This window comes from Cygnus olor, chromosome 6 (assembly GCF_009769625.2).
Source record: "Cygnus olor isolate bCygOlo1 chromosome 6, bCygOlo1.pri.v2, whole genome shotgun sequence".
In the NCBI taxonomy this organism is placed as follows: Eukaryota; Metazoa; Chordata; class Aves; order Anseriformes; family Anatidae; genus Cygnus; species Cygnus olor.
Window position 1 is genome coordinate 35,077,895 of NC_049174.1, and position 25,957 is coordinate 35,103,851.

The 25,957-nt window shown below is 34.6% G+C and overlaps 1 protein-coding gene across 12 annotated transcripts in view; it reads right to left on the minus strand.

The window, feature by feature from the left end:
- LRP1B (LDL receptor related protein 1B) overlaps nt 1–25,957 on the minus strand; it is a 684,970-nt gene that overhangs the window by 189,935 nt on the left and 469,078 nt on the right. For all 12 annotated transcript variants that reach the window (XM_040561328.1, XM_040561327.1, XM_040561326.1 and 9 more), the window contains 7 exons: nt 19,559–19,756; nt 17,004–17,208; nt 15,455–15,619; nt 14,140–14,384; nt 5,128–5,259; nt 3,934–4,161; nt 108–282 (listed from right to left, as the gene is read on the minus strand). In XM_040561328.1, the coding sequence (XP_040417262.1) occupies nt 108–282; nt 3,934–4,161; nt 5,128–5,259; nt 14,140–14,384; nt 15,455–15,619; nt 17,004–17,208; nt 19,559–19,756 (1,348 nt within the window). The remainder of the gene's footprint in view (nt 1–107; nt 283–3,933; nt 4,162–5,127; nt 5,260–14,139; nt 14,385–15,454; nt 15,620–17,003; nt 17,209–19,558; nt 19,757–25,957) is intronic.

A 25,957-nucleotide genomic window follows, 5' to 3' on the forward strand; every position in this document is an offset into this window, starting at 1 on the left:
AGTTCAAATTTGAAAGACAACAAAATGGGCAAACAAAATCTGAATGAAGAAGAAATCATCTGATGAGCTTTACAACAGTTTATTTATTAAAACCACAGATATCTTACCCTTTTACTGGGTGAACTGCAAGACACTGAGGTTTATCAATTCCATGGATGATCGAGGTTTTCAAGGAACCATCTAAATGTGCCACATTAATTTGTGTTTCATCAAATTCTGAGCTAATCCAGTATAAATTACGTGATATCCAATCCACTGCAAGACCTCTGATACTCTGAGTATCTGCAAAAATTAGAAGCAGTTGTTCTTTTGATTTTCTTTCTAGACTATTCTCAGTCTTTGAGGGAAAACAAACAAACAAACAAACAAAAACAAGCAAACTATTTATTCTACAATTTTTTAAACAAATTTTTGCAATATTCTGAGATGTATTTGTAAACTGGTTATCAAGAATGAATAATCATGTTTCTTCCTTACACATCTGAATAAGTAACATGGAATTTGCATTAAGGATTTGGGAAATCCTCCTTAAAAAGTTCTAAAAAAATAACATAAAACCTATTGTTCAAAAATAATAATCAGACAGACTCGTCATTTTCATAGTGCATTCCTCTATTTAAGAAAACCAGTGAGCTATTAAAAAATATTTTTTTGAAAAGATGATAATGTAGAATGAGTTAGCTTTGACTAGGTAGTTTAAAGATCACATTTAATAGCCATAACATTACTTGTGAAATAAGAAAAAGGTTCATATTTGTGTAGTCGCAAGTCATACTTAACATATAGAATATTAAGAAGCTTTCTAAAACAAAGCAATACTGAAGTTTAAAAGCCTACTTTCTTTATCACTGAGCAGGTTCACTATATATTATGTAAATGGCTCAGCAGCACATAAGTAGTTAGGTAGCTACAGCACTGAAGAAGGTTTTTGAGTTCTGGAGCTGATATCTAATGTTGCTTTGAAGATGCCAACTTAACTTCCTCCTTAGACTTTGAAAAGGAAGGATGTTATGCAGCTGTTTAGAACAAACACCCTAGTCCTAAACCAAAGCAGCAAGAAATCTACTTGCATTCACTGATTAAGGTTTAAAGTGTAGTTTATCAAGAACCACTGGAGGAAACTACTGTTCTTACTGCAGGTATGACACTGGATATGAACTTCAAAATAAAGACAAATAAGAAAGAAAGATAATTTCTGAAACAATGTATTTTAAAGTTTATGCAGCCCAGCACAGATAGCTCTATCCAGAGTCTATCACAAATACTTTTTATTAAATATGCAAGATTTTTCATGGGAGGTCAATGACTAACAAGAATAGGCACTGCAGCAGTTAGAAAAAGCATGCCTACTAGATGGAATCAAGCTCTGATGGCAGCCAGTACAAGTTGAGCTAGCAAAATATGAGTAAGATATGATTAATTACATAGCTTCACAAGTCTCTTTGCATGTGAAAGCCTTCATTAACAATATATTGATTAAAAATGGTAACATATGTTAATATCTACCTTAAATGGTGGGTATAAATTCACTAATTAATACCAAGGTAGCAAAGTGATGTTCTGCCTAGGCTTAGCAGCGGTTCATGATGCATCTTTGTAGGTGAGGAAGGAGACCAAGGGTGATTTCATTATAGTTCATAGTTTGTACACTAACTCTTCAGCAATTTAACTTGGTTACTTTCACTGACAGAATTATTGCCACTGACAAACTAACATGGCTGTTAGTTTGGCCTGGCCTGCATATATGTAAGGTCAAATGGTTATTGTGCATAAGAAAGTTTGCCAGCTTTCAAGAATGCATGAAAGGACACTGAAAATACAGCCTTGACCCACTTTAAATTGTTCCCTTGCCTCTTTTTTTTTTTTTTTTTTTTGGTTGGAAGAACTAGAAAAACAAGGATTTCATCCTCTTAAAATGATTCAAGTATGACTTCAGCATCCTTGTGACACTGGTATGAGACTTCATCCAATGGGAATCCTACTACTATATGCCTATAAAGCTTCTTAATTTTTTATGACAAGTATAAAAATGTAACTGTTAGCGAATGAGATCATTTACACAAAATAAGTACTCCTTATAATGTCTGGATACATCAGAACATGATAATTTTGCAAATCATTTTATCTAGTCTGCGACAGAAGCTAACATCAACTAAAAAAAAGATAAAATTATGAAATAATGCTAAATATTAATAATAAATATTATGATAACGATAAACAGAAACACATGGTGAGTCAGTTTCATTAAGCTTCATGAAGTTTTTTGATGAGTTTCTTAATTTTTCACTGTATATTTTATACAGTAAAACAATGGTGTAATTCTACTACCATTTAAAACCAAACCAAACCAACCAACCAACCAAATTATCTTTTAGGCACCTCAGTTCATGATGTAGAGAAGAACTTCAAAAGACACTATAAAACTCATTCTCCTTATTGGTACTGAAAATTGTCTCTTATGAGATAGCAAAGGAAAAATAAAGATACCCACATAAAACAAATTACTTTATCAATCTACATAGTCAAGTGGGGATATTGCCATACTTGTCCAATGATTTTCTAAAGTTTGCTAATACAGAAGAAATGTCTTCTAAAGTGACACCTGGGAAAGAACTTTATTTATTTATTTGTTTATTTTTTTTTCTGGGGTTACCTATTCTAAAAAAGTATTTTCATTTTTTTCATTTGCTCTCAAAATGAAAAAGTCTGATCTTACAAAAGTGAGTTATTTCTTTCCTTCTCTTCCCCTTCAAATATACACTCAACAATTTGCCTCCAGATAGTCCCTGTCAGACAGTTCTGCTTTTTTAAGGAGTGATATTGCAAGACAACAAGGAACTGAGGGGAAGGGAAGGGAAGGGAAGGGAAGGGAAGGGAAGGGAAGGGAAGGGAAGGGAAGGGAAGGGAAGGGAAGGGAAGGTAAGGGAAGGGAAGGGAAGGGAAGGGAAGGGAAGGGAAGGGAAGGGAAGGGAAGGGAAGGGAAGGGAAGGGAAGGGAAGGGAAGGGAAGGGAAGGGAAGGGAAGGGAAGGGAAGGGAAGGGAAGGGAAGGGAAGGGAAGGGAAGGGAAGGGAAGGGAAGGGAAGGGAAGGGAAGGGAAGGGAAGGGAAGGGAAGGACAGGGCACCACTAGCAAAGAAAACAAATGGTGTCATTTTAGTACCGGAGCTACTGCCATAAGGTTGAAAAAATCAGGTACACACTCCTCAGTCCATTAAGGTTCTGTATTCAAAGTACTGAGCAAAAAGTGTCAGAACAATGAAGGTGCTAACTGCAGAAAAAGCAGCCAATCATGATTTTCCATTTGCAGTATTTTGTTTCCTTTTATTGTTGAAACAAATTTACTTATGAAAAAAGCTCAGTAAAAAGGAAAGCTTATGTTCTATTTTATGTAACTGAAGCAGCAAGAACATAACAAAGACGTCCAGTATTCAAAAAAAAAAAAAAAAAATGTAATCAAAAGACTCCAGTTCCTCATGTCCCCACTGAAGTACTGAAAACAGCTTGATGTCAATCAGCTTGAACACGACACACATTGCAAGAGAACAGGTAAATATATAACAGCAGTATCACCAAAATTACAAAGCTACCATATGGTGTGACTCCTTGATAATGCAAAATCAGAAAGATCTACTTGTAATTTTTCTGCTTTTCATCTTTATTCCTTCTACCTTCCCCAGAAGGCAGTATTACCATTTTTTACGACACATTTGAATTTTGTATGAAAACAATGTTAGTTATGTACCAATATATCTAAATAAAAATATATTATGATTCTATAAAATGAACTAGAATCCTAAACAAAATTGTTTTCCTATTGTTTATATGAATTATCCAATACCAGTGAAAAGTATACCAAACAAGAATATGAACACTTAGAACACGTGAACTTTTACCTAAAATTAATTATTTTTAATTCAATATTATGCTATTTACCTCTTGAAATAATGGTTTCTAAGCCAGTCCCATTAATGAAGGCACGCTTGATTGTCTGTGTTTTCACATCGGTCCAGTACAACCGTTCCTCAACAGCATCAAAATCTATGACTGTCACATCGTCAATGTCAGGAACAGTGAAGGCTGTGATGAAGTTGAAGTACGGGTTCTCTATGTCCACTCCTCTTATTTCAGAATGCCTCGCATAAAGAAGAAATTTCTTCCTTTCTGTTAGAATACAGGAAAACATCACCACATTCTCTTTGTATCATTGCTAGCAGAAAAAGTTATTTGTTTAAAATCAAGTTACAAATGTGTAAATACAGTTTGTATGAATGATTTAACATCTCCAGAAAACCTGCACCTACTGACATTTGAGAAATAATGTTATACAGCACAAAAATCACAGGAAAAATATATTAATTTTGGATACTAGATGTGATGTCACTGTGCCACTAAATCAATACAGTCTAGTGAAAGACTAGGGAAAAATCTTAAGTAACATTTTAAACCTTCCATCCCACTTATCCCAATCAAAAAGAGCTTAATTTGCATATCGTAACAAATATTAACACTTGGTATATTTCAGGGGAGCAGACTATCACTGTAACAGGAAAGTTCCGCAATCAACAAAACTCAGTAGAAATTCCACAATGTATATGTGGAATATTACACGGTGTATATTACAAGGTTTTACTGATAATAGACACAATTAGTTGACATTTAGAGGGCTTTTATAGCGTTAAAGTGTTTATTATATATTTTTTAATAAAATTCTCCTACGAGGCTATATGTCTAACATTTGCTCTTCATTTTGTTTTCTTAATCCTTGAAAATGAAACTAAAACAATTTTAGAAAAACAGACAGAGATTAAAGCTATTAAGTACCTTTTTGATATTCAGGTTAATTGACTCATCATTTTCTGATGATGAACCTTACACCATAAATCCTTCTGTTTTGCAAAGGTAAGTTCTAATAACATATACACACAAGCAATAGAAAATATGATCATTGTATTAAGTATCAATGCTACATATAACCCATATATAAGAATAAGTTGTCAATTCTGAAAAAGGAGATGTCTCTTTTAAATCTATCATTAAAATGCTCTGCAGAGATTGTTTCTAAGGCTATTTTAATTTGTCCAGTTCAAAGTCTGAATACAATTGTCAGGCCTTGAGAGGAAAACTTACCGTAACATGTTTTCTTGTCTAAAGAAAGTTTCATCAGATGTGGACATGCACATGCAGCACTTCTGTTGTGATTGATCAGACACATGTGAGAACATGGACCTCTGCCCTCATTAGCAGCGCATGGATTGGAAGCTAAAATTGTACAATGAAACACACAAAATGTAAAAATAACTTTTGGAGCTAGTCACCATTCTTGTAGCACCAAATATTTTCTCATTATATCATGATTACCATTTTTATCCTAAGTTGATTTACTAGCTTTTTGCTGAAAACAAACAAGATTCTGGGAGAAAATTTAACTCATTAACAGTTCAAGAATTTTTTAATAAGATTTTTAATATTAGTATTCTGAGAAGTGAGAAATACTTTATTCATCTAAATCTGGAGTAACAGTAAAGAGAAATAAATATTTACATAGAAATGTAATCAGATATCAAGATGTACACCTCATTTTAAAGTGCAATACTAAAATCTGTTAGTAACTATATACTGTAAGGCCTAATCTTTGTGACTCCTTCAAATTTCTCACTGAAATTTATGGCTAAATGACATTTAAAAGCTAACCGCTCAAAATGTGATCAATATATTACTTATGAAGTTTAATGGCCTGCTCACTTTCTTACTGATTTGACTCTTGGATCTCTTCAATTGTTTATAGACTGAGGAGAGGAACACCCTTATTTAGTTTCTTGTTGTATATTTAGTATCATCAAACAATATTCCTCAAACGAAATATTAAATTGCAATAACTAATTCCTCATTAAAGACAGTCAAGAGCCAAATGAAATTGTAACTGTACTGAGTTAGTAGCTGCTTCTAACATTACAGAAAGCTGTATTAAAATATTTTGCTAAGTTAGCAATAATTGCCAGTGATGTGACTTTTTGTGACATTAAAATTTGATTGTACAAAGTCCTACTTTAGCTGCCATGCTATTAACCTTGTCTCGTTTCCTGGTGTAAGGTACCTCTTTTGTCAAAGCAGCATAAGCTATACTGGTGAGAGAGTAGTGAAAATTCTCTTTGAAGAATGACCAGGACTACTGAGCTTGTACTTGTAATCATTTTTCCTAGGTTGATAATGAAATCATGCCCAGATGTTTTTAAAGTTTGGGCAGTCACAAAATTTATCATTCCAACTTCATGAAGCCAATGGATAGTTTTCCCACTGAGATATTAATTTTGCAGTCTACTTATAACAGTTAAATATGAACAATTGCATACTCCTAACCAGGAGGCATGGAACAGAAACTGTCAATGAAGACATAAACAATACATTTCATTTTGTCAAGAGTAAAAGCTTAGGCTGTGAGATGAACTTCAGCAAATTCAATGTTTCCCCTCAATTTGACCTACTAATTAGAACATTAGTGGAAAATCTAACATGAAAAGATAATTTGAAAACAACATGCAAAATATCTGCTTTTTTCAAAGAAAAACCTCTCCTAAATGTAACTTTTTTTCAAGCAACTTCCTACATTTCTCTGAACAAGATGTGCTGAAATTGCTTTAAAGACCAGCAAGCAAACTAATTGAAGAAGACTTCTTCGTGTTACAAAACCTAGAAACTATTGTTATCTTCATTCATTATTACACAAACATGGAATGAAAATTTCAAAAACTCCGATTAATGGGTTAATAAAATTCTATCTAGCATCTTCCATCATTCTATCAAAAAAATCACATTTTTAAATATTTTTCTGTTAAGTCCCTTTCAAATACTAATAGCACTGGAGGCCAATCAGCTCTCTCCCAGTCGTCGCTATTTTTCCTGTTATTCCAAGGCTTATTGAAAAGAAACATCACGCATCCTCTTTGTCATCATTTCTAAATCTCTGACAAGAAGTCAGCTGGGCCAGTAAACTTAAAAATATTCAGTCTTGGTTAATAATTTAATATATTCTTTGACTGATAACAGACTGTAAATACCCTTTTATTATCTTTATGTGATGGCTATATTTGATTTTGGAGTAAACTACCATAACCTAAAAATGGTGTATACAAGCAGATGTGTATATATTCCTTTTACATTCATACTGCTTTCACTGAGTAACAGTTAAGTCCATTCTCTACTTTTTAATAAAAAACAATTCTCTTGAAGAAAAATAGGTATGCTACTGGCCTGGCTCACAAAACTTTGGCTCTTTCATTTTCTTGTGCTAGTTCTAACACTTCCTTCTAATTCTATCGTGAATCACCATAAAACCATTCCTTACTTATCTTCTCCATGCCATTTAGGATTTCATAGACTTCTTTCGCAGAGAAGCCTGTCTATAAGCTTTATTTCAAGATGCAGCACCTTACTTGTCTCCATAAAAAAACCTTTCACATACTTTTGATCAGCCTGTCAAGCTTTCTCTGTATCTTTTATATGATCTGCTTACAGCATTCAGGATGCAGGAGTGCTATGGATTTATACAGCATCACAGTTCACTGTGTGGTTCTTTATTCCTTTCCTAATCAGTTCAACCAATCTATTTTCCTTTTGATCACGGCAACCCACAGAACTGGTGTTTTCATCTGACTGGACAGCCTTTTGCATTATTTAATTGATTTGCACTCCTGATTGCTTGTCAATCTAGTGCTCTTACAGTACTGTGCACAGTTAGACATGTCACTCTTCATCATCTTCTTTGCAGTTTTCTTGACTGCTATCTAAAACATTATTTAAACAAAATGTTTATTTTTCTTGACCAGTAACCCTTAAAAAGCTCCAGACATTCTATCACCAGTTGACAAATGAAAGATTACCCTGACAACCTCTGAATATGCATTTGCTATGGACCAACTTATATTAGCTTCATATTGAACCCTTCTGTTCTTGGCATCAGATTTCAGCTAGAAAAAAAAAAAATCTTCTACTTTAATGGTGGATGACATGATTAAATTCTGCCTACACCTTCAAATATATGCACTTTACTTACATCAAAAGGATACTTTTAAATTGCTGACAACCTATTCTCCATATTATTTAAAACCAGTTATAGATCTAACACACTGCTAACCATCAATATTTCCTGTAGTGTTGCTTTTCATAGGTCCAGAGACCATTCTGTAGTACTTGGTCAAGTTAAAATCTTTATACTACCTGATTGTATCTGATTATTTCAGCATTAATTTTTAGAATTTACAAGTTAGCCCTGATCAGAAAATGCACTAGTTCTCAAATATGTATGTATAACCTATATTCTCTATTTCAATTTCAGTTTTTAATCACTCAAAGATTTAGTCAGTATACCATTTATACATTCGCCATGAACCAACATAGACAACAGGAATAGTAGTAGTTCAAAGTTAGAATGGTTCTTCATGGTATTCTACTGTATACAGCATAACAGCTTTATGGCAGTTCTGAAGCTCGTTAATGAATCTCTCTGCTTCCCCTTCCTCCCCACCAGGTCCAGTTCAGCCACCCAAAAGAATGGGCTTCATTTAAAGCTAAACAAAATCAGTCTGTTCACATTTGCAAGTAAAAATTCCTCATTTCTCTTTCAAACAGAAATCTGCAAGAAAGCTGACAGGTACAGGAGAGTACACAGTTTAAGATGAAAGGGTACCACAAAAGTCATGAACAGAGAAAATTGAAATTAATGATATAAGTTTGATACTAACAACACAGATTATATGGAATTCCTGATTTTAAAAAGGCATACTGATATACCAGGCAGATGAGAAGCACAGATGTAAAAGAATAAGAAATGCCGTACAGGGCACAAATGATATAGGAAAGCCAAAGGCAACGATACTTTTAGACAGTGGGTGCTATATTTTATAGAAAACTTCCCCCAAAATTAGAAATTTACTATTAAATTAAGTAACATAAAAGAGAAGTGACAAAGAATTAATTGAAATCCAATGGTGAAAAGCTACAACAGTGAAAAGTTATGTGAATAAGTAACAGAAATGAAATGGCTGATAAAATTCAATATATACACTAAAATATATATGGGGAAAAAATAAATAAAAAATCCCAATTTACGGATACAAGGATGAGCACAGAACTAGCATCTATATGTCCCAGATCCTCTTCTGAAGTAACAGAACTTATATTTTCCTTATGAAATGACTGTCCAATACCCCTCATATTACAAGAGCTAGGACACACTGAACAGAAATATCAGCTATTAGGGCCACGATGAGCATGATGAGGTTGTCTTTCACACAGTGCACAGTAGCACACTGAGCCACTTGTCCAAAAAGTTGCAGACATCCAGAGTTTATTTAAGTTCAAAAGTCAAGAAGAAAGGTTCATGCATGAAAAATCTGTCAAAGGCTTTAAGGCCTTTAAAGCACAAAGATACCATGTGAGGTTGAAAAAATCACTGAGTTACAGCTTACTGGAAGCTGACAGGCTATATGGGAAGAGCATGGCTGTTATCTTCCCCCAGGTCCCCACTTTAGGCACTGATCAGCTTCAATTGACAGAGAGCTGATGTTGATCTGGGAAAGACAAATGTAGGAAAGAGTGTTTTTTATAATTCCTAAAACAAAAATGAAACTTTTAGAAGCCACAGAGGAATCCAATTTAAAGTTTGGAAATGTTGTATATATTTTGCAGGATTTATAATACATTATCAATCTTACTGCTCGTTTCAAAGTAAAAATGACGTATACAAGAAACTTATGATAAAATCTCAAACACATACAGTTTTAAAAATCCCTCCCCAAATGAAAAAGCCCAAACTTTGCTCATATGCTACATTTCTGTAAAAGACTACACAAGCCTCAACAGAATATTGTAGTAAAACAGTGCTAGGAAGTTAAATGATTTCCATGTTTTAATTACAAAAAAGCCCGGTGGTACCACTATGCTTTATATTCAGTAGCTTTTCTACTGCTTGTCTTAATTTCCAGTCTATAAAAATTTAATCTGCAAAATACAAAAATAATGTCACAGCCACTTTTTTTAATTGAATACAAATTATTAATGAAAAAAATAATGTCACAGATACTTTTTTTAAAGAACTAATACAAATTATTAATGAAAAAAATGGGAATGTGTGAGGAAATCACAACTTTCTAACTTTTTCAAGCTGTGATCCTTCCAATGCTTATGTTTACCCCTCCCATCACTATCCTCAGTAGTATAGCTTGTGGTACAAATACAGCTTCTCATGCCTAAAATAGAAGACCTTGTTCTTTGAAGCAAGTGGATTTTTCAAATATAATGGTAGTTGAGAAAATATTTTTCCTAGAAAATCTGCATTTTCTATGTTAATAGCATTTCTGACACACTGCTTTGATTCTGTAAGATAAGTGGGTCTCAAACACATATTCCTGAGATGTGACATCATGCTGCATGATATCAAGGAGTCTTCCAACATTCCCTGTCTTTACTAACAGGTGAACCTATTACCCATACAAATATCTCACTAAAACTTTATTACCTTAAACTAGCACCTGTCCTAGATTAACTGAAATACTTTTAGCTTTAGGCTACAGTATTTTATTTAGCTCTGCTGTACTTTATTTCAATTAAAATAAGAAACATGAACTTAAAAAACTAGTAACCTTTCACCTTTATAGGCGACCCAGATGCATACGTACGGATCTGAGACTACAAAATGCTTGTCTTTTTCGGCTGTATTTATTTTGACATTTTCCCATGAAAATATAATGTTAATTTCATTTTGGAATTTGAAACTCTATATTATTTTGTTTGTTTTACTGTACAATTGCTACAAATGGGAAGGGAAGGGAAGGGAAGGGAAGGGAAGGGAAGGGAAGGGAAGGGAAGGGAAGGGAAGGGAAGGGAAGGGAAGGGAAGGGAAGGGAAGGGAAGGGAAGGGAAGGGAGGGAAGGGAAGGGAAGGGAAGGGAAGGGAAGGGAAGGGAAGGGAAGGGAAGGGAAGGGAAGGGAAGGGAAGGGAAGGGAAGGGAAGGGAAGGGAAGGGAAGGGAAGGGAGAGGGAGAGGGAGAGGGAGAGGGAGAGGGAGAGGGAGAGGGAGAGGGAGAGGGAGAGGGAGAGGGAGAGGGAAGATGTAACCCAATAGCATCACCTTTGTCTCTAGCTCCAGTAAAATTTCATGTAACTTACTGTAGATTTGTAGGAAGTAATTGCTTCCATTGAAAGATAATTATTTAAAGTAAACCCAGAAGGCTAACCAAAAATTGAATTTGGTATTTTCTGCATCATAAAAATTGAAGCTGCAATTACACAACTTGATATTTAAACTTCTTGATGCTGGCAAATTACAGCTGAAAACTCAGCTTATACCTTCCCTTAGGCCAATATATCTATGACGATAGACTATCATCTCCCTAGGCTACAGTCTCTCTCTAAAGAAAGATCATCTCCCAAGAAGTTGCCTGGCGCCAGTCCAAACTGAAACAGAACTTGGTTTTTCTAACAGTAAGAAAAGGCTAATGGGGACTCTTCTGCTACTGTGAAAACACTGAATACAGAACACAGGTCCTCAAACACCAAACTGGAGGAAGTGACTAATTATATAAAATGGCAAAAAGCCTTACTTGAAAGTGGTCCACAGAGATGCGAATTTATTCCACGCATTTGAAGGTACTGGACAGAATACGTGAGATAACATCATACAAATTTTACAGTATTTTCTATTACCATCAACTTTTTGGAACAAGAGTTTGACATTTTTTGACTCGGGTGCTCACACTCCAGTGGCATTTTTTCCTTTCTTATATTCACATACAAATTAAGTCACTGTACTTTGTAATGCCTCACAATAAAAACACATGCCCAATTGATTTTTTCAGCATCAGTGTTTTCCAGGACGCATTCCAAGAGCTTTCCCAGGTAGAAGTTACAGCTATGTAGTTATATGTAAATATGGCCTAAATACAGCCATAAGCTACAAAACAATATATTAATAGATAATGCACCTGGTGTTATCTCAAGCATGTCAGAATGTACATTGAACTCAAAGCTACAAAAATAGGAGAAAAAATGTACATATACATGCAAATGTACATATGGGAAGTACATATTTGTACAAATGTATATATGTTTTAGTATATATTTACATATTAATTATGCATTATTATAGATGTGATAGCTATAAAACATATATTATTCAGACTTTAGATAATCTGTATCCTTAAGCCCCTTTTGACTAAATAACATATCAAAAGTCAAAGACAGGTCAAAGACAGAGAATTAGAGACAATGAAGTTACCAGGGAAGAATGAACAGCTAATGGGATACGCGAGACAGTAAGACCACAGCAGAATAGTTGTTGCAGTAAACTTAAACATGTGTATAATTAATAAGAGGACAACTCCCTTCATTCATTAAACATGACTTGCTTTCTTTTGGATGATCTGTTTTGATGTTTACAAATAACTCATGAGATATTGATATAAAAATACATAGAAAAGATTACATAGACTAATTCTTCCCTCCACTGGCTTATACAACTAATAAAACAGTAGTGCTACACTTATATAGGAAAGCTATATAGAAGAGTTGGACTATCTTGAAAAAGCTGGCACTCCAGCTGTGATTAAGAAGTTCTCAGTTCTCATCTCTTTATGATCAATACTCTAACGTATCTCTTTCCAGGTATGGGTTTCAAAACCATCAGCAACATCCTAATATTGCCTTCCTGTTGTATACATGATTTTATAACTTTAGATATATTTTAAACATTGGCTTATACACATAGGTATAGCTGTATTGAAACGTCACTTTACTTTGTTGTTCATTTTACATGGGGGTTCCACTGGGAGACTGATCTCCAAGTACCCTTTCAACAAAATAACTGAAGATACTTACTAAAGAACACTTTCTTCTGTTCAGCATCTTATTATATCCTTTCATTACTACTTCAACTACTACCTCATCCTCCAAAAATGTGTTAAGTCCTTTTATAATTAATTTGGTTCTAATTATTGGTTACGTTACTAGCAGGGTCTTCCATTTTTCACAAGGAATTAAAAAGAATATTTCACTAAATCAGACAATCCAATAGTAGTTGGGTATTTACTTATCTTCAGCTACAATAACTCAAGACCAGATTGTATTCATCCCCAAAATTAAAACTGACCAGATTGCATTTATCTCTAATGACAAAGCCTATGCACTTCGCATAATTGTACAGCAGTGTTCTGGTATAAATAGGTGTTATGCTATAAAAGCTAGTATAAAGTTGAAATGATATGTATGCACATTGAGAGGTAAGTTATATATAGATGAAATTGGGAAGTTACAAAATAATGTAAAAAGAAATAATTAAAGAATTTTATATTATATAATTAATGCATATACTGTGAATTTCCTTTCAGCTTTGATTGTTATCTCCAAAAATAAGATTTCATGTTTCTTGACATTTTCAACTCTGAACTTATGCCTCCAGAAGGCTGAGCTCAACCTTCCATGAAAAACATACTATTGTAATTTGAAATTGCAAGTTGTTAATGTTATTTAAAAATAAAAGTTGTTAAGTGAATAGGAAACGCTTTGGAAAAGCATCTGTTTAGGGGCAAGATCCAACTGCAGCTATAAAAGGTAGAAAAGTAGTAGTCTCTACTAGTAGAATCTAAATTATTTAGTCCTAAGTATGAACAGCGGGACTGAGAAGCTAGTAGAGACAGAGAAGTGAATGCCAAATTAAGAAAATTGTAACACTAAAACAATATTTACAACTAGAAGTTGCACACACAGTTTATTTTACAGAAAAAAAATAATCTTCCTTTAGAAAGAAGCACGACAGCTAATATTGTTATGTTTGCTTTTGACAGACTATAGTTACTTCAGCTACAAAAAAAATACTGTATTCAAACCTTTTTAAATATATGTTGTTCTGCACTATATTTGTAAGAGATCAAGAGCAAGAGTTCACATGGGCAGCATTCACAGACACTGATCTCATGTTAGTTCTCGCCTGAATAAAGATTCTATTACTACCCAAGGAACACTAGTGATGAATATGACATTTAAGTAAAAATAATCAGTTCAAGGCAAATCCATATACAGACACAAGTATATAAGAAAGTACTTTTTTCCCCTCATATAAATAATAATTAAGTGTTCTATAAATACTCACCTTGTGGCTGACGACTTGGGTGATATATCTGAAGATCAAATGGCTGAGCACTTGTTTTTTGTATTACACTGACATTCTGGCCAGTCCATTTATTGGCTTTTGCAAGCGTATTGGTCCGCCAATCTGTCCAATATACTTCACTCCCATACAAGGAAACAGCAAACGGGTGAGAAAGATATTCATGACCCCGTATAATTTCTATCATGCCGGTTCCATCATATAATGCAGAATAAATAGCATCTGATCTAGAAGATAAACCCAAATTTAAGATTACATAAAAATAATAATACTAATTAAAAAAATCACACAGCCATTATGAAATTGGTGCAAAATGTATTAAGACCTTATCCTTACACTGTTAAGACCAAAGAACGTTTACAGAGCATCACCAACATCACAGTTGATTTAGTTCACATTTTTAATTCCCAGACTAAGGACGTGAGGTACTGTTTTGTTTGTATGCTGTTTTTAAAGTCAGATTTACCTCCATGCTGTGAAAATACAGAAAACAAACAAACAAACAAACAAACAAAAACAGTTTCTATTCAGAAGAACATAAGGAAAAGAAAATGTTGAGTAGCTTGGGTCTTCCGTGTGTTAGTGCCAGGGAGCACTAACAGCAGACTGCTGTCTAAGACACAGCAAGCCAGGAGCCATGCATGATACAGATGACAGGGCAGAGACCCCATCATCCAGGACCACATCCTACTGCCCCTACAGAAGGTGAGCATGGCAGGTCCCAGCAGTGGCAGTCGTGTTCAACCAACAGTCCAGGTCATCAGACGAGTTTCTGGTGACAAGACAAGGTCAGGCAAGGAAGCCAGGTTGTGGGTTGGGGTCTAAACTGACAGGATCCACTGCTATGGCTGAGCTGAAATGGGCTCCATGGGCCCCTGGGAAGTCCAGTCATGGCCATTAAGATCTGGTGATGTACTCAGGGCCCTGACAAGGAGTTGTTTAAAGACCACAGCTCGCTCAGGAACAGAATTTCTCATATGTAGTTTCTTTTTTATTTTAACCAAATGTATTCACTCACTGAATGCATCAAATGTACTCCCATACAGTCATACATTGACACACTCCCATAGTCAATGTCTATGCACCAAAGACTGCTAAGGACAAAGAGCTGAACCACAAAGTAATTATGTATAATAATAATGCAATGAGAGGAATGTCCATAAACTACATTCACACACAAAACTTCTTATGTTCAGAATGTACATATCTACATTCTACTTACAACGTATCTCACATTTTTTGTATGTAAGAATAAGGACTTATAAACAGATAACCAAGAATTCTGTTATCACTTTACCTGGCATCTGTCCATACTATTCTTTTTTCAAAGTGATCCACTGTAAGGCCATTAGGCCAGGCTCCAGTATCCATATCTTTATATATGATCTTTCTTTCTGCTCCACTCATAGAAGCAGATTCAATGCGAGGAAAATTTGCATCCCAGTCTGTCCAAAATAGAATTCTGGTGAGAGAAAAGGAAAACAGATATAGGAACATCTTTAAAGCATGTGAAAGAATTTAAATGGCTCAATGACAAAATAGTTGGAAAAGACGTTCAGTCACTCTCATTTTTAAAATGAAATGAATGTGACTTTCCATTTAGTGCCTGGGAACACTAGTACATACTATATTGAAATAATGTGTGAGGGTATAAATGGGCCAGTCACATGCAAATGGGTTGCTGTTCAGTCCACTTGACTGACCATATTCTTCACGTTTTGTTCTTGTCTTCCTGCTAAGTGACATTTCTATCTCCTTTCCTAGGTGAGGACCTCTACTCTGCATGCATGTTGTGTATAGATACCTACTAGGACAAGACCACTGGTGCTGTTCATGTCTGTGCTGAATGTTTTTGCCTTTGTTCACCTATGTGGTCAGTCATGTGTATATGTATGTATGTTTACATACGTTGTGTATGTGTGTGTGTGCATGGACTGAGAGTACATGCTCAGTCAAAATGCTGGTTGGAATTGAAGACATGAAGCTGTGGCAGCCTCACCTCCACTGAGCTACAGCATTTGTGCAATCCTAAAACAAACATCTACTTTAAATTATCAGTGTTTCTGTATTCATATTTACTTTTGAAAAGACTGAAGAGTTATTCCCATCTGTGTTCAAAGATTTTATTCTTTCACTACTTCTAACAAAATGTAGTATACAAATGCCTCTAGCTTTCCAAAAGGCATATTAAGCATTCATTTTCAGGAAGATTGGTGATTTGATTTGGTGGTGGGTTTGTTTGCTTGTTTGTTTGTTTTCCCTCAGTGATTTAATTTGAACAATTTATCTGCCAGTTCTTCTGCCAATAGGATGCCACTTTTTAAAGTTCTCTTTAAAAAGATAAGCTATGCACTCTTTAAGATAAGCTGTGCACTCTGTAAATAAGCTTACTAGCAAGTTGGCAAACATTATCTCCATTTTAAAGATCAAGAACAAAACAAAAAAGGTGGGATTTACCTTCCCCGACTTTAGTCATCTAAACTATGTTTTTATAGTCATGCAAATATCAAAGTCAGATAAATTGTCCTGGCAATATCTAAATCTGTCCATTAACTGACCACAGGCTCCAGTTATTATCATCTACATTACAAAATTAAACGAAACAATCACACAGCAAGAGAAGTATTTTGTCAACAAATAGTATCTCCTGAGTTACCTTTTCTTAACCTTTTTCATTGGGGCAGAACACACTGTAAAAGACGGTATTTCATTAAAAATACAGTTTCAGAAATTATTACAAACAAGTTCTATAACTTACAGCAAAAAGGAAATCAAATTATTTCACATTTAAACCTCAATTTTTAAAATACTTTGCAACATGAAAAAGTAATTTTTTTTATAATTACCCATATCTGGGATCCAAAGCAATAGCCCTTGGATGTTCCATAGCTCCTGCTATTAATGTTGTTCGCAAAGTACCATCTAGTTTTGCAACCTCTATTTGGTCCAAGTTGCTGTCTATCCAGTATATATTTCCTGCAATCCAGTCTACAGTAAGACCTTCAGGTGTGGCCAGGCCATGTTGTACCACCACTTCAATGGCACTAACACCTTAAAAGAGAGAAAGAGAGAGAGAGGGAGAGAGATTCTTACAAAACTAATACAGCCTGATACAGTGGACATGGACATACAGATCCATCATATGTTCTTGGAGTGAGCTCTTGACTAATCCAATGGATGACAGCACTCTTACATTCCATGTGACATTTTTTCTTTGGAAATGGGATAGACTGGTGTAAATAAGTACATTTCTGACAGTATATAAATAAATTTCATTCTATATTAATTGAAATTTTTAATTCTTTGATAGTTTAGTAAGTAAAACCCTGAAAATTTCAATGTAGGCCAGGGCTCACATGGAGTCACACAGCAGACATTCTTTTACCCTATTACCAGGGACCTCTTTTGCAATATCTGTGAAGGACATGCTTGTGCTGTCTCCCACTGACGAAACATACCAGACAAATTTCATGCAGCTCTATTTCACTTTCTTGTCAATCAGAAAAAGAGAACACTGAAAGATTATGATGAAGACAGAAAGAGCAGGGAGAACCCTGTTTGGACTACACAGTTTGAAAAGCGCTACAAGAAATCCTTACTTTTTTCCTTTGAATTCACAATTACAATCATGCTGTGACTGTTTACAAAGATCTCTTCCCCACCATAAAATTTATCTGGATCTCCAAGTGATTCTGCACAAACAGCAACTACAGAAGCATTTTGTTAGCCCTCAGGAATTCCAGGAGGGTGCAGTGTTATTTATATATATACATATATATATATTTAATACAGCACAGAAGTCACTTGGCTTTTGATACAGTGTGATTGTAATACAATGTGATGACAGCAGACTACCTTACTAGTTTCATACAAACACCACAAACATTAACGGAAAGTGGCAAGACTTTGGCTCTCTTTACATACTTAGCCCTGTAGGCTACTTCTGTCCTAGTCTGAGCCCATGGATATAAATGTACCTACAAATACCATCTACTAAGGAGGAAAAAAAAACTCCGTCAGAGAACATAAGCATGAGTGCATATGTGAACTCTTATAATAGCAAATTTTAGATACGTCCATCAGTTAGCTCACACAGGAGTGAAAGCACCTGAATAAACACTTTAACTAAGAACATCATGTATAAATACTTTTTAATATATTATTAAATTATATTGAGTTATTGGCCATAACTAGGTTACCAGAGAAAAGAACAACTCTTTCTGAATGCTATGAAACTACAAAGAAAAATCTTTCACCTAGTGAAACCTGATCATTTATCAGACATCTGATAAATTCTTGCATTTTTATCAGTGCCCTGGTTTCAGTTAGGACAGAGTTAATCTTTCTCCTAGTAGCTGGTAGGGTGCTATGTTTTGGATTAGGATGTGAAGAGCGCTGATAAGGTGCTGATGTTTTAATTGTTGCAGAGCAGTGCTTACACCAAGCCAAGGACTTCTCAGCTTCTCGCTCTGTCTTGCCAGCGGGCAGGCTAGGGGTGCAGCAGGAGCTGGGAGGGGACAGACCCAGGACAGCTGACCCAAACTGGCCAAAGGGGTATTCCATACCATCTGGGGTCATGCTAAACAATATATAGGGGTGGCTAGCCGGGGTGGGGGTGCCGGATGCTCGGGGATAGGCTGGACATCAGTCAGGGGGTGGTGAGCAATTGCATTGTGCATCACTTGTTTTGTACACATTATTATTAGTAGTACTATTATTATTATTATTATTATTTCCCTGTCTTAATAAACTGTCTTTATCTCAACTCACAGGCTTCGCTTTCCCATTTCTCTCCCCCATCCCAGAGAGGGAGGGGGGAGGGTGAGCGAACGGCTGTGTGGTGTTTAGCTGCCGACCTGGTTAAACCACAACAATCAGACATCTCATGGCTCTCTAAAACTTCCTGAGGTGGGGAAGTGCAGAGGGAGGTGCTGGTCTTTTCTTCCTGGTAACGGATGACAGGACACATGGGAACGGCACAAAGCTGCTCCAGGAGAGATTCAGACTGGACATTAGGAAAAAATTTGTTTCCTGTGAGGGTGGTCAAACACTGGAAAAAGATTTCTAGAGAGGTGCTTGATGCCCCACAGTACAATTCTTGTACTTTTTTAATATGGTGAAGCTAAATTGCAAAAAAAATGAAAAGAAAAAAAAAAGATATTGAACTCATTGGACCCTTTGAGGCTGCCATTTTTCCCCCCTACAGTGTATTGCAAAAGGAAACTTTTATAACAAAATTTTGTTCTAGCAGTGCTCCAATCCAGATACACACCCTTTTAAAGGCAGAATGCCATCAAAGATTCTCTTCGTGTGAATGGTAGCTCAGTTACAATTTAGGAAGTCCAACCCCCTGTAACTGCAGTTGTTCTGACTATTAAGAAATTAAAGATTAAATTCATACCTCCAGTATCAGAAAGCTTGCCTCTGTAAATTTTGTCTTCTACCACGTCTGTCCAGTACAGTAAACTCTGACTGAAATGAAAATCAAGTGCTATTGTATTTCTTAAACCAGGAACCAAGAGGCTGTAGTCACGTTTGTGAAGATCAATTTTTCTGATCTCATGTCGAATAGAAAAAATTATGAAAGCCTCAAATGGATCTGGAAGCAGAAGATTATACATTTCAAAAGAATGATAAAGAAGAGATTATTACATATTGCTATAAATGACAATTGGAATAAGAACAGCAGAGTATTTTTTCAAGAGAAACAGATGATTAAAACAATTAACTTTCTCATAGAGAGTCTTTTGAATACATTTTATTTTTTTTAGTCCTTTAAAATTTCCCACTTCTTCATTCTAACATTACCTGTGATCACAACTACAGATACTAAAGGATTAAAATCAGAAATATCAAACTCAACTATTGAACCATGGTTTATAGCTCCACCAAAAATAGTTCCATAATAAGATCTTTAAAAAGACTCAAGTTATCAAAATTAAAATCTGTTTTCTCAAAAGCTTCAGAAATATTAATCCATTAAATTATACGTTGTTCCAAAGCCAGTTAGCTGAAAACAATTGGCTTATATATATAATAATAATATATATAATCTACTTTTATTTATCCATTTATTTATTTTAATTAAACCCCACTGCAAACTACCAAGCAAGGAAATTAAGTTTTTATGTACCTACTGGTATACCCCATCACCAAACCCACCTACCACTAAAGTTCTCCTTCCTTTGCTATTCAAAAAATTCATGTAAATACATACAAAAGCTCTCTGTGTAGGTCAACCATACTATAAAATTGATTTGTATATAATTCTTACACAGTTCAGATTAGGGAAAGTTTTTCAGACAAGTAGCTTTGTTAATGGGTCTCTGTAAACTTTCAAATAAACTCAATATATCCACACTAATAAACAAAGTTTTTCACACTGAACCACCAGAAAGTGGATGTGCTTTTTTTTTTTGTTTGTTTTGTGTGTGTGTTTTCCAGTTATTTCTCCTAGAATGCAATACAAGTGTACATTTTTTTTTTAAGTTAAAGGAGTAGGTACCGCTCTAAAGTTATGTTTCTGCTGATGTACTTTTTCATAATCTGCCTTAGCCTTTCCAAATGATCCTTGTGTTTATTAAAGCAATGACTACCTTTCTGAAAAGCCTATTTTTCAAAGCTCTGCTATGTTTGAATAATTTAATGAAGAACGGGATCACTGACATTAGTAGCAGTTTCACAAGTATCAGTTATCTAAACCTGAGAAACAGTTTAAGGGCACTTCACAATTTCTGGTAAATTGGCAGCCGTTACGCAAGAAACCACAGGCTAATAACAACCTGTGTTTTAGGCAACTCCAATGCATAAGACGACACATGATATAAAACAGCAGTAGTTTCTTCTATGTTTCTCAGTAATAAGCACCAAAACTGAAAAAAAAGAGAAGAAAACTAACATATATGTGCTTCCTTGGTGGCTTTTTTTTCCATTCAACTAGAGGAAGTCTACCTCAAACTAAATAATGTAAGGTACAAATCATCAGATACAATGATGAAAAGGATTAGAGTTTAATGTGATCTTAACAAATTTAACATACAGTACATAGAATCTAAATCAACAAGAAGAAATGGGTAAGAAAATACATGTAGGCAAAGTAACACCATTTGGGTGTTTGAGGCTTTTTGGTTTAAATGAGCAGATCAAATTTTATTTTATTTTATTTTATTTCCCCTCTTCCTTTCCCTTCCTGCAACAATACAAAGATATGCGTTCAGGTCTTTGGTTATTGTGACTGACATACAATCAAGTCACTGTTGGAATACTACATAAAAAAAAGAATGAGTGATACTGTGACAAACATGAGACAAGGATTGCAAATTCAAAATTTCTCCAGAAAAAAGTCAGAAAGTAGACAGAAACCAGTTTTACGCAGGTTCCTCTACGACAAGGACAAGGATATTTAAATACAGTCAAATGGCTAGCACTAATGATTATAACTTGAAAGCAAAAGCTTTCATAAAACGAAAGCCTGAGCACAAACAAGGTGACACCTGAAAACTGAAGAATCGTTTAGCAAGTTACAAGAATACCTTTTCTTTTGACTAGAAGCCTGGCTAGTGAGTTGTGAACTCAAGTCCAGCCATCACTCTGCTTTACATGACGTAACAATCAATCACAGTAGTCTAGTAGTCTGTATGATTGGAGTGGTCCAGAATTTTACTAACCCCCCCCTATAGCTGTGTGTCTATTAAGTACCACGCTTCAAGGATAATAAGCTGCATAAAATTAAGTATGTAATTGATTGGATACCAGACCAGTAGGGAAGAATCTAGGAAATTATCAAGCTGAACCTAGATCAGCAATGGCTTGACACTGTAAATATGGTCATCACAAGGCTTGCATATGAAATAAATATGATATAAATCTTACCCCCTTAGCTTTAGAGAAGACAATCTACAATACTGTACCCTGTTCTGAGCATGACTCTTAAAGAAGAATGTGAATCAACTACAGGAATTTAAGAGGAAATTAGCAAGCTTTTTAATAGGTTTAGAAAGCATGACCTGCAGAAAAAGAAAGAATGAACAGGGACAGCTTAGTCTAAAAAGAACAGAGTAAGATGATGAGTGGAAGTACATAAAATTCTTCAAAGACTTAAGAGTTTGATAATATGGAAATGGGAAAAATCTTCTTTTCTATATAAATAACAAGTAGGCCAAGGATTAAAGGCTTAAAACGGAGCAAGATGACTCAGAAAAGCCAGAAAAAAATCTTAAGGGAGAGTGGAGCACTGAAATGTATCTCCTCTGTGAAACTGGGAGTTCACCATTGAAGGTGTCTTGAAGGTCTTTGAAAGCAGATAAACAACAGCAGCATTCTTATTGTGTTTGATGTTCTTTCCAACCTTGTAATTTTATAACTATGAATGAGCTACATTGCAGTGAATTATAAAATTGAGAGCAAATACTCTGTATTTTACCAATTAATTATGTGTATTTTCATATACTCTTGCTTTGGCTGAATTCAATGAAATGCGTCTTGATTCTCTTCTTTCCTGATCTCATTTTTCTTTTTCCTTTTAAGAATGGTCATTGATAACAATATAGTAGACAAAAACCATATATTTCTGTAACTACTGATTTCATGAATGCTTTTTTATCATATACAGTAAGTATATGAAATTCATGATATAAAGATGAAGATGACTTGTTGATCTGCATCAACAAGTGAAAGAAAAAATTCTGGTAGAAGAGATTTGCAGGAATAACGCACTTAAAAACACTGTATAGAAAGACTAATGCTTCACCTTTTCCAGTGGTTTTAACTTGAAAGTTTTGGGAAAAATATGAATGGAAACATTTATTTCCCAAATAAATGCCTATTGTTTCCTTGAAGCTTACTGTAAGAACAGTAGGATAAACAAGCAACTTACACTATGCATTTCTGAAGTTTACCTCAAAAGAAAATGATAATTTTGTGAAGAATTTAGAAAAAAAATATATAAAGTTTGGCATTGCATTTTTTTTTTTCAATTTTAATATTGATAGCTATCTGGAAATTTTAACAAACTGGAATTTGAAAACAGCTTAAACAGATCAAGAATACAGACATTCATCCTCTTTTCCAAGTATGTATCTAGTAATACAATAAAAATACACATAGCAGAGTTTCTACAGCTTAGGAAAGGCTAAAAGTCACTTTTTAATGAAATCTATAGTACATGTTACTGAGTTCATCAAACTTTTATTATACGAAGTTCTGAAAGGTGGAACATAAAAATGGAATTTAAATATCTTTCAAGAACAGTTTTTTCCTTCCTATTATCATCTAAAAGAGTTCAAGTGCAATATATCAGCACAATTTATTTTGAAGGATGTTCCAACAGAAACTAGGAAGAAGTGTATGGAAATATATAATTTATATTGACTTTCTATTTGAATAATGAAGCCCTATAGCATACTTTTAGTTCAATCGATACAATTTTAAAAGTGAATGAAACATTTATTCTTTGGGAAGTCGGTAATGTAACGGTACATGTCAGAACAGTAAAAGCAAACTAGTTGAAAACATGAAATATGGAAAGCGAAGAAACTCTGGAGAAAAACACTACAGCACATAAAGCCCTCAAGAACTGAAGAGAACATAAGCAGAAATAAGGGAAAACAGGGGATAGGAAGAGAATGGCATTGCAAGAGACATTGATAGAGAACCTAAAAAACCCGCTCAAATTAATATTTCTATTTACTTATTTTTCTATAACTCATTATATTACCCCGGTCATTCATTAGATTCCTCTGGCAAACAGACTTTTTGATTCTGATATGCCATGTGAAAAAAAAAAAAAAAAGGTGGTGGTGGGGGGAATCAATGATTGCTGTATTTTCAGTCTATTAGTATTCTCATTATATTTTTGATGGACACTCAGCTAAATATTTTGTAAAGTGTCTTGAAAAAATGAAGTGCTGCATACTAATGTTACATGTTACTGCTGTGTACTACAGAACTGTTTGTCTATATACAGGAAAGTGCTATTTTAGATACCAAAAAAAATGTAGCTAAGGGCAAGGTAATAATTTTCTTCTAAACATTTTTTCTCCTGGATGAATGATTATTGGTTACTGCTCTAATATAATACACTTATACTCTGAGTTTAAGGCATTTGCAAACAAATATGGCTATTCTAAGACTTACTTTATATCAACTGGTAATATTGAAGACTTTGGACATTACTGGGGACTGCTGACCTTCACAAGATCACTTGCAACTCTAGTTGTAGTAGACAACTATAAGCCTTTGTTTTATGTTTATGTAAGAACTCATGCACAGAGATGTAAATTGTATGGACATTTTGAGGCTTACAAATGTACAGATGAGACCAAAATTGGGCTCACTTGACTAGTTTACTAAAGTGCTCTTCGCACAGTCAGCAACTAATGTATCAGAGGTTCTATCCTTTGGAGTATTTACCATACCCTTAAATGAAAGAAACTCAAAGGGGTCAAGACTTTATTATTAATTGTAAAAGTATATGACATTTTAAATACAGAATAATTTTGTTGCTGTTTTGATGACATTCAGATATAATCTTTATACCTTTAAAGAAAGGTATTATCTTTCTTTATACCATCTGACATCCCCAGTCTCAGATCATATATTTAATATTAAATTCATTGATAAGATGTGAAAAGTCAATTTGTAAGTTTAGATTCGTACTAACATGGCTAAATACTAACCAGAAATATCACATGGCCCTAAGAAAAGCTGAGAAGCCTTACTCTGTCTCAATTTTCTTACTTTTCAGCAGAAGTGAGTCTATTTATTTTTTTCTTCTTCTAATTTTTATTTTTCCCTTAGCTTTCAAATACTGCTAATTTGGTATAATTTAAAGTTAATTTCAAGCATTCCTCTACAACAGTTACTAACATCATTTTATAACACTTTTAATCCTTTTTGTGTGTGTGTGTGTGTGTGTGTGTAATCCAGTAAGAATGTGTGGTTTTTTGAATGCTCAGAAATGCCAGTACTAAAATAAATTAGGCTGATCAAGAATCAAAAAGGAGTAAAACAGTGTCATTAATATCCCGAAAGTAGGGAAAGATTCTGGAGAACAGAGAGATGCATGGAGAGATATGCTAAGGGATGCCCAAGGACCCTGACCAGTAATGTTCGAGACAAGCAACACAACAATGAATAAACACAATTTTAAACCTCATTCTCCTAAACCAGCAGTGATCCACCTTCTGGAAAAGCAGGTCGAGACCTAGCAAATGTAATGCTGGAAGGAGAGTGAGTGATTGCAATGATCAAGTATGGCAAAAATTCGAATCTCACAGTTCTTAAACAAAGCACAGTATGCAAGTCCACTATGGGCTGTCATTTATTGTGTCTTGCCAGTGACAGAAAACCGCTGCAAAATAATAGAAACAGCCTAACTTGAAAGTGGGGAGCGGAGTCATGGAAGAAGGACTGCCTCTTTTTGCAAAAGCAAGCTAATAAGAGAACTCAAGGTATGTCTTCTGCAATCTTCGACAAAAGTTCCTTGATTCTCTAAATATTCAACTCATTTTTCTTTGTATGGCCTACAAGTGACAAACAAACTGGAACATGATGAACTATAGCTGCATTCTTTTGTTCACATACATGTTATTTAAAACAGAAAAAAGTAATAATCACTAAAGATGTTCGCTTTTTGAAACTGTTGAGTTCAAAACCAGATAACCTTCTAATACTTCTGCAACACTTCAAGATTGCAAGAGGAGTCTGAATGTAACAAGACAAGGAACTCTGTTAAAATTAATTGTTTTTATTTACATATTAGACGACTGATCTTTTACTGATCTTTTACTTCACTTAACCA